General features: G+C 50.8%; 2 protein-coding genes across 3 annotated transcripts in view; one reads left to right on the forward strand and one right to left on the reverse strand.

Moving 5' to 3' along the window:
* Nucleotides 1-7,228, forward strand: part of LOC136628688 (BOS complex subunit NCLN-like) — a 30,140-nt gene extending 22,912 nt beyond the window's left edge. The window contains exons 11-15 of the mRNA XM_066604794.1: nt 1,080-1,118; nt 1,198-1,361; nt 1,539-1,592; nt 2,989-3,067; nt 7,169-7,228. Coding sequence (XP_066460891.1) covers nt 1,080-1,118; nt 1,198-1,361; nt 1,539-1,592; nt 2,989-3,067; nt 7,169-7,228 — 396 coding nt within the window. The remainder of the gene's footprint in view (nt 1-1,079; nt 1,119-1,197; nt 1,362-1,538; nt 1,593-2,988; nt 3,068-7,168) is intronic.
* A 1,643-nt stretch (nt 7,229-8,871) lies between these two features.
* SLC38A9 (solute carrier family 38 member 9) overlaps nt 8,872-14,566 on the reverse strand; it is a 42,885-nt gene continuing 37,190 nt past the window's right edge. For both annotated transcript variants that reach the window (XM_066605136.1, XM_066605135.1), the window contains exons 13-15: nt 14,168-14,316; nt 12,161-12,250; nt 8,872-10,521 (exon numbers count right to left, since the gene is read on the reverse strand). In XM_066605136.1, coding sequence (XP_066461233.1) covers nt 10,356-10,521; nt 12,161-12,250; nt 14,168-14,316 — 405 coding nt within the window. In that variant the 3' untranslated portion in view covers nt 8,872-10,355. The remainder of the gene's footprint in view (nt 10,522-12,160; nt 12,251-14,167; nt 14,317-14,566) is intronic.

Raw genomic sequence — 14,566 nt, forward strand, 5'->3', positions numbered from 1 at the left:
ACTATACACTGACCGACCCCTTTATTATAGACCCCACTCCTTTATTAGAACCTCGGCCCCTTTATTATAGACCCCACCCCTTTATTAGAACCTCGGCCCCTTTATTATAGACCCCACCCCTTTATTAGAACCTCGGCCCCTTTATTATAGACCCCACCCCTTTATTAGAACCTCGGCCCCTTTATTATAGACCCCACTCCTTTATTAGAGCCCCTGCCCCTTTCATGAGTGGTGCTTCCCTGTATGGAAATTCTCCCTGTGACGCCGGAGCATAAAATCACATGACAAGTTTCCCGCGGTTCAGTTTCAGTGTGAATCCACATTAGGTGGGAAAATCCAGCGATCGGAGCGACTTTCATCTAGGCCGGGTCATCAGTGCTGGACTAGCCGGGGTCTCACTGCCAGAATGGCATGGATCAAGTAAAATATCCAGTGAAAGGGGATCCTGCGGACGGAAACAACTCATCACTGAAAGGGGTCGGAGGAGGATGTCAGGAATCGTTCTGACCAACAGGCTGCACAGTCAGCTGAATACAATGCTGGAGCTCCAACTAACGTGTCCGAACGCACAACTCGCCGTTCCTCCGCACGGATGGTATAACAGCGGACGACCAGTTCCAGCGCCATTGTGTCTAAGAGAAACAGAAAGACTCCAGCGGGCAAAAGAGCGCAAAACTTGTATCACTGAGCAGCGGAGAAACATCTCCTGGTCAGATGGATGCAGATTACATTGGTGATGGGAGGGCAGAATTTTGTGCAAGTAGTATGAATCTATGAGCCTTCCTGCCAGCTGGTGGAGGTGCAGTAATGGTGCAGGGAGAGTTCTCTTATCACATCCTGGGTCCTCTGATAGCTGGATATATATATATATATATATATATATATATATATATATATATATATACACCACGACAAATTGCTGCTGTTGTGAAGGCCAAAGGAGGTCCAATGCAATACTAGATGGGGTTTTAATAAGGTGGCCATTCAGCATATAGACTGCTGACTTTTTCTCATACTTCATCACTGCCCCCTAGTGGCAATATTGTAACATGCATGATATGAATTCTTCACTTTTCCAGAAAACTCCAGGAAACCTTCGCATCTTTCAAGGAGACCTGGTGAGTCCGATATAGAGATCTCATAATCTTATCATGTATTATCTGATCTTCTGCAAAGTTCCCCCTGATGTGTACGCAGGGGGTCGATGAGGGGCGGTTATCAGCCATTCTGGACTGGTTGACCTTGCAGCCTCGTGCAGCGCAGCTCATCACAAAGAGCCACCCAGTACTGTCCACCATGGAGCATCTGTTCAGAAGACACCTGAAGGATGTGAGGCGCCATGTCTTCAAGCCCGATGAGAGGTTGGTGTCTTCACTAAAGGGGGGATCCCACCTGAATGCATCCTTAGATCTGTCCTCTCATAGGACGACTGATCTGTCGTTTCATGACTAAGGTCTCCAGTCTGGTGAGGACCCCACGGGTCATTATTGACTGCCCCCATTGGTATCAGTACAGTGTATACTCCCCTCTCTTCCCAGGAATCCGGAGTTTATATTCTATGACCAGATGAAGCTGACGATGACATCACACAGGTGAGTCCGCGCCTCACACTATCCATTCACTGCATACAATATGACAGCTGGGACTTAAAGGGGTTGTCCGGTTGTAAAACTATTGCTGGCCTATCCTTAGGATAGTCCATGAAACTTGATTGGTAGGGGCCAGCACCTGGTATCTGGGCCATTGTGCTCATGCACTAAGCTGACAGCTCCATTCTCACTGTAGGGGCTGGGCTTTGTATTTGATGCAAGGTTTCCATTGAAGTGCATGGCCTGCAATACCAAGCCTCACCACTACAGTGGAAATGGAGCTGTCTGCTTCCTGCAAAAATCAGCTCAGTGCATGAGCACATCGACTCAAAAGCAGCTGATCTGTGGGGACACCCGGCGACACACTCCTGCCAATCTAGTATTGATGGTCTATCCTGAGGATAGGCTATCAATCAAACCCTTCAAGAGAACATATTAACCCATTCAAGACCGGAGACTTTTGGGCTTTTCCTTTTCGTTTTTTTGTCCCCACCTTCCAAGAGACTTAGCTTTTTATTAACTCTTCCATTGCCGGGCTTGCTTTTTGTGGAGCAAATTGCATATTTTCATGGTAAAATGTCAGGGACCACATAATGTCCTAAAACTTGTAAAAGTCACTTTTTTTGTACATTGCTCTTTGCCCCGCCTCCTGAACACATGACTTTATGTTTCTGTCAGCTGCGGACGGGGAGGACTACTTTTTGCAGGACAATCTTTCTATTCACAGTTTTTAAGAGGAGGGGTGCAGAGCGCCCCCTGCAGGATAAACGGGGGATATTTTATCAGTTGAGGCTTTTACAAATGCTGAAATACCAATTTAGTTTATTTTTCTGCATGAAAAATCAGAAAGGGAGTGTGGGGGGGTGATTTTTTTATATTTTGAAACCTTTTCTTATGCTTTTAATGTTTTTTAGATCCATTGGGGGACTTGATCTACAAATCCCTCGTACCATATACTAGGATACTTCTGTACAGCAGTATATAGTACTGTTACATGCTGCCTGTTCAGCATGCTGCCTGTTCATCCTGCAGGCTAATGCATGGCCACGCTCTGCTCACATCCCTCCCCGGCTAGCTACTTAGATGCTGTGGTCAGGATTGACTGCGGCATCCAGTCTGTTGAAAGCAGCTGGTGGTGGTGAAGGGGTTAAAGACCCCCTGACACCCAATACCTGGGCAATGCCCGCCATCTTTCCTCCCTGAACGACTCCAGCTTCGCTGTAAAGTCTGTGGCAGGCAGCCTGAAATCCCCTGGAGCTTGCCCTCGGCGCTCTGGTCCTCCGCCCCTCAGGCCCTGCACAGTCTATAGATTCCATGCAGGGTTAGGGGTTGTTTATTTGGATGTCTTAGGGGGGGGGGGGGGCTTTTAATTCTCCATTTAACCCCTTCTGTGTTACAGGGTGAAACCTGCGGTGTTCGATCTGTTCATGGCTCTGGTTATTGCTGCTTATCTGGGGGTCATTCACCAAGCCATTCAGGTGAGGATCTCTGCCAGACATCTAGGAAGATGTTCTAGGGGTTAGAATACTATCTGCAGTGCATACGGGGCAATAGAATGAGCTCCGCAGCGTATACGGGGGCAACAGAATAAGCTCTGCAGCGTATACGATGGCAACGGAATGAGCTCTGCAGCGTATACGGGGGCAACGGAATGAGCTCTGCAGCGTATACGGGGGCAACGGAATGAGCTCTGCAGCGTATACAGGGCAACGGAATGAGCTCTGCAGCGTATACAGGGCAACGGAATGAGCTCCGCAGCGTATACGGGGGCAACGGAATGAGCTCCGCAGCGTATACAGGGGCAACGGAATGAGCTCCGCAGCGTATACGGGGGCAACGGAATGAGCTCCGCAGCGTATATGGGGGCAACGGAATAAGCTCCGCAGCGTATACGATGGCAACGGAATAAGCTCTGCAGCGTATACGATGGCAACGGAATAAGCTCCGCAGCGTATACGGGGGCAACGGAATGAGCTCCGCAGCGTATACGGGGGCAACGGAATGAGCTCCGCAGCGTATACGGGGGCAACGGAATGAGCTCCGCAGCGCATACGGGGGCAACGGAATGAGCTCCGCAGCGCATACGGGGGCAACGGAATGAGCTCCGCAGCGTATACGGGGGCAACGGAATGAGCTCTGCAGCGTATACGATGGCAACGGAATGAGCTCTGCAGCGTATACGGGGGCAACGGAATGAGCTCCGCAGCGTATACGGGGCAACGGAATGAGCTCCGCAGCGTATACGGGGGCAACGGAATGAGCTCCGCAGCGTATACGGGGGCAACGGAATAAGCTCCGCAGCGTATACGATGGCAACGGAATAAGCTCCGCAGCGTATACGGGGGCAACGGAATAAGCTCTGCAGCGTATACGATGGCAACGGAATAAGCTCTGCAGCGTATACGATGGCAACGGAATAAGCTCCGCAGCGTATACGGGGGCAACGGAATGAGCTCCGCAGCGTATACGGGGGCAACGGAATGAGCTCCGCAGCGTATACGGGGGCAACGGAATGAGCTCCGCAGTGTATACGGGACAATGGAATGAGCTCTGCAGTGTATACGGGACATAGGAATGAGCTCTGCAGTGTATACGGGACAACGGAATGAGCTCTGCAGTGTATACGGGGCAATAGAATGAGCTCTGCAGTGTATACAGGGCAATAGAATGAGCTCTGCAGTGTATACGGGACAACAGAATGAGCTCCGCAGTACATACGGGCCAATAAAATGAGCTCCGCAGGGCATACGGGCCAATAGAATGAGCTCCGCAGTGTATACGGGACAACAGAATGAGCTCCGCAGTACATACGGGCCAATAAAATGAGCTCCGCAGGGCATACGGGCCAATAGAATGAGCTCCGCAGTGTATACGGGGCAATAGAATGAGCTCCGCAGTGTATACGGGGACAACAGAATGAGCTCCGCAGTGTATACGGGGCAACGGAATGAGCTCCGCAGTGTATACGGGACAATGGAATGAGCTCTGCAGTGTATACGGGACATAGGAATGAGCTCTGCAGTGTATACGGGACAACGGAATGAGCTCTGCAGTGTATACGGGGCAATAGAATGAGCTCTGCAGTGTATACAGGGCAATAGAATGAGCTCTGCAGTGTATACGGGACAACAGAATGAGCTCCGCAGTACATACGGGCCAATAAAATGAGCTCCGCAGGGCATACGGGCCAATAGAATGAGCTCCGCAGTGTATACGGGGCAATAGAATGAGCTCCGCAGTGTATACGGGGACAACAGAATGAGCTCCGCAGTGTATACGGGGACAACAAAATGAGCTCCGCAGTGTATACGGGACAATAGAATGAGCTCCGCAGGGCATACGGGCCAATAGAATGAGCTCCGCAGTGTATACGGGGCAATAGAATGAGCTCCGCAGTGTATACGGGGAAATAGAATGAGCTCCGCAGTGTATACGGGGACAACAGAATGAGCTCCGCAGTGTATACGGGACAATAGAATGAGCTCTGCAGTGTATACGCGGCAATAGAATGAGCTCTGCAGTGTATACGGGGCAACAGAATGAGCTCTGCAGTGTATACGGGGCAACAGAATGAGCTCTGCAGTGTATACGGGGCAACAGAATGAGCTCCGCAGTGTATACGGGGCCGTAGAATGAGCTCTGCAGTGTATACGGGGCAACAGAATGAACGCCGCAGTGTATACGGGGCCGTAGAATGAGCTCTGCAGTGTATACGGGGCAGTAAAACATACTTGGCATTACAGTCTGGACACGCTTGTTCTACTGGTGTAAGAATCAGAAAACGGGCTTCCAGGTATGAGTATTAGTCAGGAGGGAGGCTGCTCCTTCGGTGGAGGGGACATGTTTGGTGGCACTTTGACCTCCACCATATTGACCTCAGGTTTTTCACATTAGAATGGGATCATGTGACATCTCCATCTTGGCTAGAAGGTACTTAGTACCACCCCGGAGTGTCAGCTGTGCGCCCCCTTCACTTGTTTAGGAGTTACGTGAGGGCAAAGTTTCACAAAATGCCTTACATGACGTGTCGATGTGACCACCGGTCTGCCAGATGCCCGTGGGTAAAGGTCCAGTCTTCAGGAACATCCTGAACGGTGACCCCTCCAATACTGCCCCCTGTGGTACCCCACTAGTAACAGTGACCCCTCCAATACTGCCCCCGTGGTACCCCACTAGTAACAGTGACCCCTCCAATACTGCCCCATGTGGCACCCCACTGGTACGGGTAACCTTTCCAGTACTGCCCCCTGTAAAACCCACTAGTAGTGGTGACTCTTCAGATACTGCCCCCTGCGGTACCTCACTAATAACAACGTCCCCTCTAATACTGCCCCCTGTGGTACCTCACTAGTAATGGTGACCCGTCCAGTACTGACCCCTGCAGTACCGAACTAGTAATGGTGACTGAATCAGAGTATGTACCATTTCTAGCTGCCCTCTGCTCTCTATCACCGACCACTTACCCACATTCTTACCCAGACCCAGCAGTCTCATGTTATAGACCAGCCTGCCGTGGGGCACAGGATCAGACACCTTGGAGACGTCTAGATATAAGATTCAGGTTCTCCCTGCCTCTGTAGGAGTCACCATGTCAGGTGAACCGTACGGCATGTTTTATCCGCATACACAAGAGACTTTAAATGACCCCAGAATTAAAAGCCCAAGGCCTTAAGTCCGGCACCCTGACAGCTATTCTACAGAACCTCTATGCCCAAGCCAGTGCCCGGGGAGGAGCGCCATCCTGCTGAAAGTTACCTGGAGACTCCCTGAGTATGGTATTCTGCAATGGCGGAGGGCCGACAGGTTGTCATGGCCTGTGATCCCTGTGATCACCATGATCAGCCATAAAGCATTGCAGTACAGAAGTATTGCAGTGTATTATCAGAGCGATCATCGCATCACAGCTTCAAGTCTGCAGGGACATTAAAAATAGCAAAAAAAACCCTTTTGTGCAGTTTCCCCTCTTTGGTATCGTTGCATCCGTAGAATATATTGAACACGCTGTTTATCCCGCACGGCAAATGTGTAGAAACATGAAAAAAAGGTAAAAAACAGGAACACTATAAAAGTGAACAAAAAAGCCATATGTACCCCAAAATGATGATAAAAACTCCAACTCTTCACACAAAGAGCAAAAATCCCCCAAAACTCGTTGCCTCCTTAGGTCCAAAATAGGCCAAGTCACTAAGGGGTTAACGATAGAAACCCACTGGGAGTGTCAGGCTTGCCCTAAGTAAATTTCAACCAAGACCCCTTCCTATTAGAAAAACCAGAGCAGAATTCAATATGGCGGATTTCAGAATGGCCACAGAGTCCCCCCCCACCAACAATGTGCCCTCCCCCCCCCCCCTCCAATTAATACTGCCACACTGTGTGGGCAAATTTACTCCTAATTACAGCAGTTTAACAGGTGTGTTCAGACTTTTGCCTCACCCCTTATAAGGGACAATAGAATGAGCTCTGCAGTGTATACGAGGCCCTCTACAGGCACGTATGATTATAGCAGGCCCAGTCCCAGGATCAGCGGTAGTCTGACAGTTACGCGGGCCCATTAACCCTTTCTCCTCCTCCTTTACCAGAATTTCGGACCGGCGTACCGCAAGTTTATCCAACTGATCACCAAACAGAAGAAGAAATAACACGAAGCTCAACAGGAGAAGCGGAGATCAGTGGCCATCGCCTGCGTACCAGATGACTGATGACTGATCAGTGGCCATCACCCCCGCCCACCGCGCCTGCGCACAAGATGACTGATCAGTGGCCATCGCCTGCGTACCAGATGACTGATGACTGATGAGTGGCCATCACCCCCGCCCACCGCGCCTGCGCACAAGATGACTGATCAGTGGCCATCGCCTGCGTACCAGATGACTGATGACTGATCAGTGGCCATCACCCCCGCCCACCGCGCCTGCGCACAAGATGACTGATCAGTGGCCATCGCCTGCGTACCAGATGACTGATGACTGATGAGTGGCCATCACCCCCGCCCACCGCGCCTGCGCACAAGATGACTGATCAGTGGCTATCGCCCCTGCCCACCCTGCCCGCATACAAGATGACTGATCAGTGGCCATCGCCTCCGCCCACCGCGCCTGCGCACAAGATGACTGATCAGTGGCCATCGCCTCCGCCCACCGCGCCTGCGCACAAGATGACTGATCAGTGGCCATCGCCTGCGTACCAGATGACTGATCAGTGGCCATCACCCCCGCCCACCGCGCCTGCGCACAAGATGACTGATCAGTGGCCATCGCCTGCGTACCAGATGACTGATCGGAGGCCATCGCCCCTGCCCACCCTGCCCGCATACAAGATGACTGATCAGTGGCCATCACCCCTGCCCACCGCGCACAAGATGACTGATCAGTGGCCATCGCCTCCACCTACCGCGCCTGCACACCAGATGACTGATCAGTGGCCATCGCCTGCGTACCAGATGACTGATCAGTGGCCATCGCCCCCACCCACCCTGCCCGCATACCAGATGACTGATCAGTGGCCATCGCCCCCGCCCACTGCGCCCATGTACCAGATGACTGATCAGTGGCCATCACCCCCGCCCACCGCGCCTATGTACCAGAGGACTGATCAGTGGCCATCGCCCCCACCCACTGCGCCCATGTACCAGAGGACTGATCAGTGGCCATAGCCTCTGCCCACCCCGCCTGCGTATAAGATGACTGATCAGTGGCCATCACCCCCGCCCACCGCGCCTACGTACCAGAGGACTGATCAGTGGCCATAGCCTCTGCCCACCCCGCCTGCGTATAAGATGACTGATCAGTGGCCATCACCCCCGCCCACCGCGCCTACGTACCAGAGGACTGATCAGTGGCCATAGCCTCTGCCCACCCCGCCTGCGTATAAGATGACTGATCAGTGGCCATCACCCCCGCCCACCGCGCCTACGTACCAGAGGACTGATCAGTGGCCATAGCCTCTACCCACCCCGCCTGCGTATAAGATGACTGATCAGTGGCCATCGCCTCCGCCCACCCCACCTGCGTACCAGATGATTGATCAGTGGCCATCGCCCCCACCCACTGCGCCCATGTACCAGATGACTGATCAGTGGCCATCGCCCCCACCCACTGCGCCCATGTACCAGATGACTGATCAGTGGCCATCACCCCCGCCCACCCCGCCTGCGCACCAGAGGACTGATCAGTGGCCATCGCCTCCGCCCACCCCGCCTGCGTACCAGATGATGGACATCTTACAAGACTCACTTAAAGGAAATGTATATTTTTCCCCTTTTTGTGGAATTATAAAACACACCTTTTTGTAACCCGTTTTATTTCTTGGTTATGGTTTTTCTTTTGATTATTGCTCTATTTTATGTGCAAACGGCCATCTCGTCCCTTCCACAGATTTGCTTTACAACAATCACATAGACGACAGAACTCTTAGTCAGAAACGGCGCATTGCCTTATATAGTAGAGTGCTGGCGGCATGCTCTGTAGTCTATGCAGGGAGGGGGAGGAGGTGAGCTATGCCCATCACTTATTGGGCTTCTATAAGAGAGTGTTGTGGGGATGCTCACCTACTCCCTGGACAGTGACCTGTGCACAGAGTTAGACCTCTATGGGAAAATGTGTTGTGAGCATGCTCTGTGACCTGCGCAGAGAGGGGGGAAGAGGTGAGCTGTGACCATCCATTATGAATGGTGGGTCTTGTGTTATCTATGTATATAGGCATCACCCCTCGTGGTAATCCTGCCAGTGAGGAGAATGATATATAACGGTTCCAATGTTTAATCTACAGCAGAGGGAACTATGAGGCTTAGTGGTCATTGTGAGAACTACATGCATGATGCCATTGAAATAAAAATCCCCAAAAATGAAAATATAAAAACTGGATTTAAACAAGTCATGTCAGTGGTACTGTCCCTTTAACAGGCCCATAGTGTGCTTACAGCGTGGGAGAATCTCCTGCCCCCCCTTCTGTAGCCGCAGCGGGAGAAGGAGCTCCGAGGTCGCGGCAGGGAACGCGTAATCATCCATATAAAGGTCCCAGCGGTTCAGAGTTTTTGCAATAAAACTGCTACATTCATTGAGTAGAACTGCAGCACATCTGCTGAGAGTACAAGACCGGACCATCCCGAGTAGATCTTGCACACAACCCGGTCCAGCGGACAGCTTGTTCTGTAGCATCCGATGCTGCGGTACATCCACGGAGCCGCAGATCACACCCGCATGAGTCCACGGAGCCGCAGATCACACCCGCATGAGTCCACGGAGCCGCAGATCACACCCGCATGAGTCCACGGAGCCGCAGATCACACCCGCATGAGTCCACGGAGCCGCAGATCACACCCGCATGAGTCCACGGAGCCGCAGATCACACCCGCATGAGTCCACGGAGCCGCAGATCACACCCGCATGAGTCCACGGAGCCGCAGATCACACCCGCATGAGTCCACGGAGCCGCAGATCACACCCGCATGAGTCCACGGAGCCGCAGATCACACCCCGATGAGTCCACGGAGCCGCAGATCACACCCCGATGAGTCCACGGAGCCGCAGATCACACCCCGATGAGTCCACGGAGCCGCAGATCACACCCCGATGAGTCCACGGAGCCGCAGATCACACCCCGATGAGTCCACGGAGCCGCAGATCACACCCCGATCAGTCCACGGAGCCGCAGATCACACCCCGATCAGTCCACGGAGCCGCAGATCACACCCCGATGAGTCCACGGAGCCGCAGATCACACCCAGACGAGTCTTCCCCAACAAAATGAGCCAAGTCCAAAGATTCTTCACATGAGAAACTGTGCGATGAGGTTGGCGACACCGAGGAGAATTATGCAGACATGTATGATGACGGAGTACCACTTCAGTCGCTGACTGCGGTACAAGGCAATCATGTGGATCAGACTGGGGTATACAAAGACGAACGCGAGACCGCAGGCAGCTCCGGAGAACCTGGCGCAAAATAACCAAAAACAGTTAAGACTTCACAGAACGCAAATCACAAGCGCAAACACTAAAAAAGGTAGCGACTGCTGAGGGAGAGTAGCTGCATAGCATGTAGAATAGTGAGTGACGCTCTGGGGTATAATACAGGATGTAACTCAGGAGCAGTACAGGATAAGTAATGTATGTACACAGTGACTCCACCAGCAGAATAGTGAGTACAGCTCTGGGGTATAATACAGGATGTAACTCAGGATCAGTACAGGATAAGTAATGTATGTACACAGTGACTCCACCAGCAGAATAGTGAGTGCAGCTCTGGAGTATAATACAAGATGTAACTCAGGGTCAGTACAGGATAAGTAATGTATGTACACAGTGACTCCACCAGCAGAATAGTGAGTGCAGCTCTGGGGTATAATACAGGATGTAACTCAGGATCAGTACAGGATAAGTAATGTATGTACACAGTGACTCCACCAGCAGAATAGTGAGTGCAGCTCTGGGGTATAATACAGGATGTAACTCAGGATCAGTACAGGATAAGTAATGTATGTACACAGTGACTCCACCAGCAGAATAGTGAGTGCAGCTCTGGGGTATAATACAGGATGTAACTCAGGAGCAGTACAGGATAAGTAATGTATGTACACAGTGACTCCACCAGCAGAATAGGGAGTGCAGCTCTGGAGTATAATACAGGATGTAACTCAGGAGCAGTACAGGATAAGTAATGTATGTACACAGTGACTCCACCAGCAGAATAGTGAGTGCAGCTCTGGAGTATAATACAGGATGTAACTCAGGAGCAGTACAGGATAAGTAATGTATGTAAACAGTGACTGCACCAGCAGAATAGTGAGTACAGCTCTGGGGTATAATACAGGATGTAACTCAGGAGCAGTACAGGATAAGTAATGTATGTACACAGTGACTCCACCAGCAGAATAGTGAGTGCAGCTCTGGAGTATAATACAGGATGTAACTCAGGGTCAGTACAGGATAAGTAATGTATGTACACAGTGACTCCACCAGCAGAATAGTCAGTGCAGCTCTGGGGTATAATACAGGATGTAACTCAGGAGCAGTACAGGATCAGTAATGTATGTACACAGTGACTCCGCCAGCAGAATAGTGAGTGCAGCTCTGGAGTATAATACAGGATGTAACTCAGGATCAGTACAGGATAAGTAATGTATGTACACAGTGACTCCACCAGCAGAATAGTGAGTGCAGCTCTGGAGTATAATACAGGATGTAACTCAGGATCAGTACAGGATAAGTAATGTATGTACACAGTGACTCCACCAGCAGAATAGTGAGTGCAGCTCTGGAGTATAATACAGGATGTAACTCAGGAGCAGTACAGGGTAAGTAATGTATGTACACAGTGACTCCACCAGCAGAATAGTGAGTGCAGCTCTGGAGTATAATACAGGATAAGTAATGTATGTACACAGTGACTCCAGAGCTGCACTCATTATTCTGCTGGTGGAGTATTAAACCAGCGTGACTCAAACAGGACAGAAAAAAAAGTAATATGAAGAGTGCCTAATTGTGGTGATTAGCATGGAGTACAAACCGCACCCCTTTTTGCCCACATAAACCTGGTTGGCTTGTGACCACCGACAGATATACTCAGCCCTACCTGATAATGCTTCCAATATTTGGGTAGAATCTGGCCATGAGGACCCCAAAGCCAACAACGACAATGTTAAGTCCCAGAACGTGGAAGATGCTGAAATAAGAAGGTCAACAACATGAAGGAGCTGCAGAAGTAAGACCCAGCATTCATAGCGTCATTGTTGTCAGCAGACATTGACCTCTGGATACTCCGGTCCAGCGTGGAGTATCTTCAGCCTGTAGCAGACACAGATGGCATGGCAGAAAGTGTTGGCACATCACAAGGGAATGCCTATGCTTTCTGATCATGGGGGTCCCACTACGATAGACCCGAGCTGCAGCTTACTGAACAAGGGCGGAGAGAAACCCCAGTTTACAGGGAATGGGCCAGCAGGCTCCTCATTCTCAGAACTGCAGCGGTCCCAATGCTAGCAGTATGCCATAAGCCTGTACTGAAACCCCTAATATAATGCCGCCCCTCACCCAACTATTTATGTATCGTGCAACAACTCTGTAAAACTTCTGGTGTCATCAGAAGTTTTGATCCGTGGGGGTCAAAAGGGGCAGATGTGAGGAGCTGAGGGCTACGCCTCTTTGGCTATAGCCATCCTGCAGTATACAGGCCCCTAAAACTTAACGGAGGCTGTGCACCGCTCCAGGCAGAGCCGGAAATACCTGTACGGCACAGCATTCCCATACCTCCACCCCTTCACTTTAGTGATCGGTGAAGATATCAGAGCTTGAGTGGGCAAATAAGGGAGATGGAACAATACCTCCACAGCGCCACCTATTGGAAGGCAGCAATCCCTAAAGTCAATGTTAGACTCTTTATACAAGCCTTGTAACAATGAACAGAAATTGAAAGTCATTGTTACAAGGCTTGTATAAAGAGTCTAACATTGACTTTAGGGATTGCTGCCTTCCAATAGGTGGCACTGTGGAGGTATTGTTCCATCTCCCTCATTTGCATATTACCCAGAGGAGCGTAAATGGCCTTTTAAGTCTCCTTACTCACTCACCTTCTAGGTACTCCCCCTACAAAAATCTAAGTATAAAACACTTGGTATCACTGTGTCCCTAAAAGTCAGGTCGATCACAGTGACACATGGCCAGGATTGCACTTGTTTGGTCACCACGTCTCTGAGAGAATCAAAAAGTCTCATCTTATGGACTCTAACAACTAAAGGGTTAAGCAACTGGGAACAGAGGCAATTCCGATCCTAGCCGTTGGAATGGGATGTCAGCTATATATTGTACAGCCAGAGGCTTAACTAGAAGCCCTTGGGCCCTAATGCAGAATCTGTATCAGGGCCCTCTCCCTAACGAGCTTCAGTTATAACACTGGTGTCTTCTTATGTGATAGACGCACCTATTGTTACAGTACTAGTAGGGTGCACAGGTACGCGCGGCGCGGGACCCCCTGACCCTCACCAATGCCCCTTCCTGGAGGTAGCCCCAAAGGTGGACAGGTCCAGGCCGCCAACACTGACCCTACGCTGCCTAGTGGCAGGACAGGGAGGAACCGCCGTCCCTATGCAGATGACAACTTACTAGTACCGACAAGCCAGGCCGAAAGAATAAACAAACACGGCAGGAAACCACGGAACAGAGGGAGCGCTGGATGAGGCAAGGTAACCTCCACTGGAGCAGGAGCGAAGTCAGACACACAGGGAGCAGAACCAATAACTGGCAACTGCCAGACTATATTTAGGAGTCTCCGCCCCTTGGACGGAGACCAATCAATCCCGCTGACCGGAGTTCCCAGCCAGCCACTATAACTCAGAGGCAGAGCGCGCGCTTCTCATAGCAGGCACGCGCGCACCACACGCCGCGCCCGCACACCGGAACATGGCGCCGCCATTCGCCGACCAGAACGTAGGCGCAACACCATCCCAGAACGCTGCGGCGAACCGTGCCACGGCCACCCGGGGTCCCTGACCGGTCTCATGGTAACGCCTATGGGCCTGGTCTGACCTGCTTCCTCTGCACCCCCTATAGCTACGCCACAGCATCCAGGGCAAGTACAACTCACCTTGGATAAGTGTCTCCGAACACATGACCCAGAAGCTGCACCCTGACCAGATAGCCCAGCAGCGGGAACACCGTCATCATTTGGAAGAGCAAGAATATTCTTGCGATGAATGATAGGATGTCGTTACTTGGGAAATTATCCAAAAAGTTCTACACGGGGGAAAAAAAGAGATGAATTTAAAAAAAATTCATAAATAAATAGTTATAAAATTAATAAAAAGGAAAAAAAAACAAACATCTGAATATGGAAACCCTTAATAATGAGGCCGTTACCAAGGAGACCGTCGGACAGAAAAAGTGTATTTTTTGAGAGACAAACTGAAAAATTAAAGTGATGCAGAATGTACCCCAAAATGGTAACAGTAGAAACTGCAGCTGTCCACACATAAAAACAAGGCCC

This window comes from Eleutherodactylus coqui, chromosome 5, assembly GCF_035609145.1.
Source record: "Eleutherodactylus coqui strain aEleCoq1 chromosome 5, aEleCoq1.hap1, whole genome shotgun sequence".
Lineage (NCBI taxonomy): Eukaryota > Metazoa > Chordata > Amphibia > Anura > Eleutherodactylidae > Eleutherodactylus > Eleutherodactylus coqui.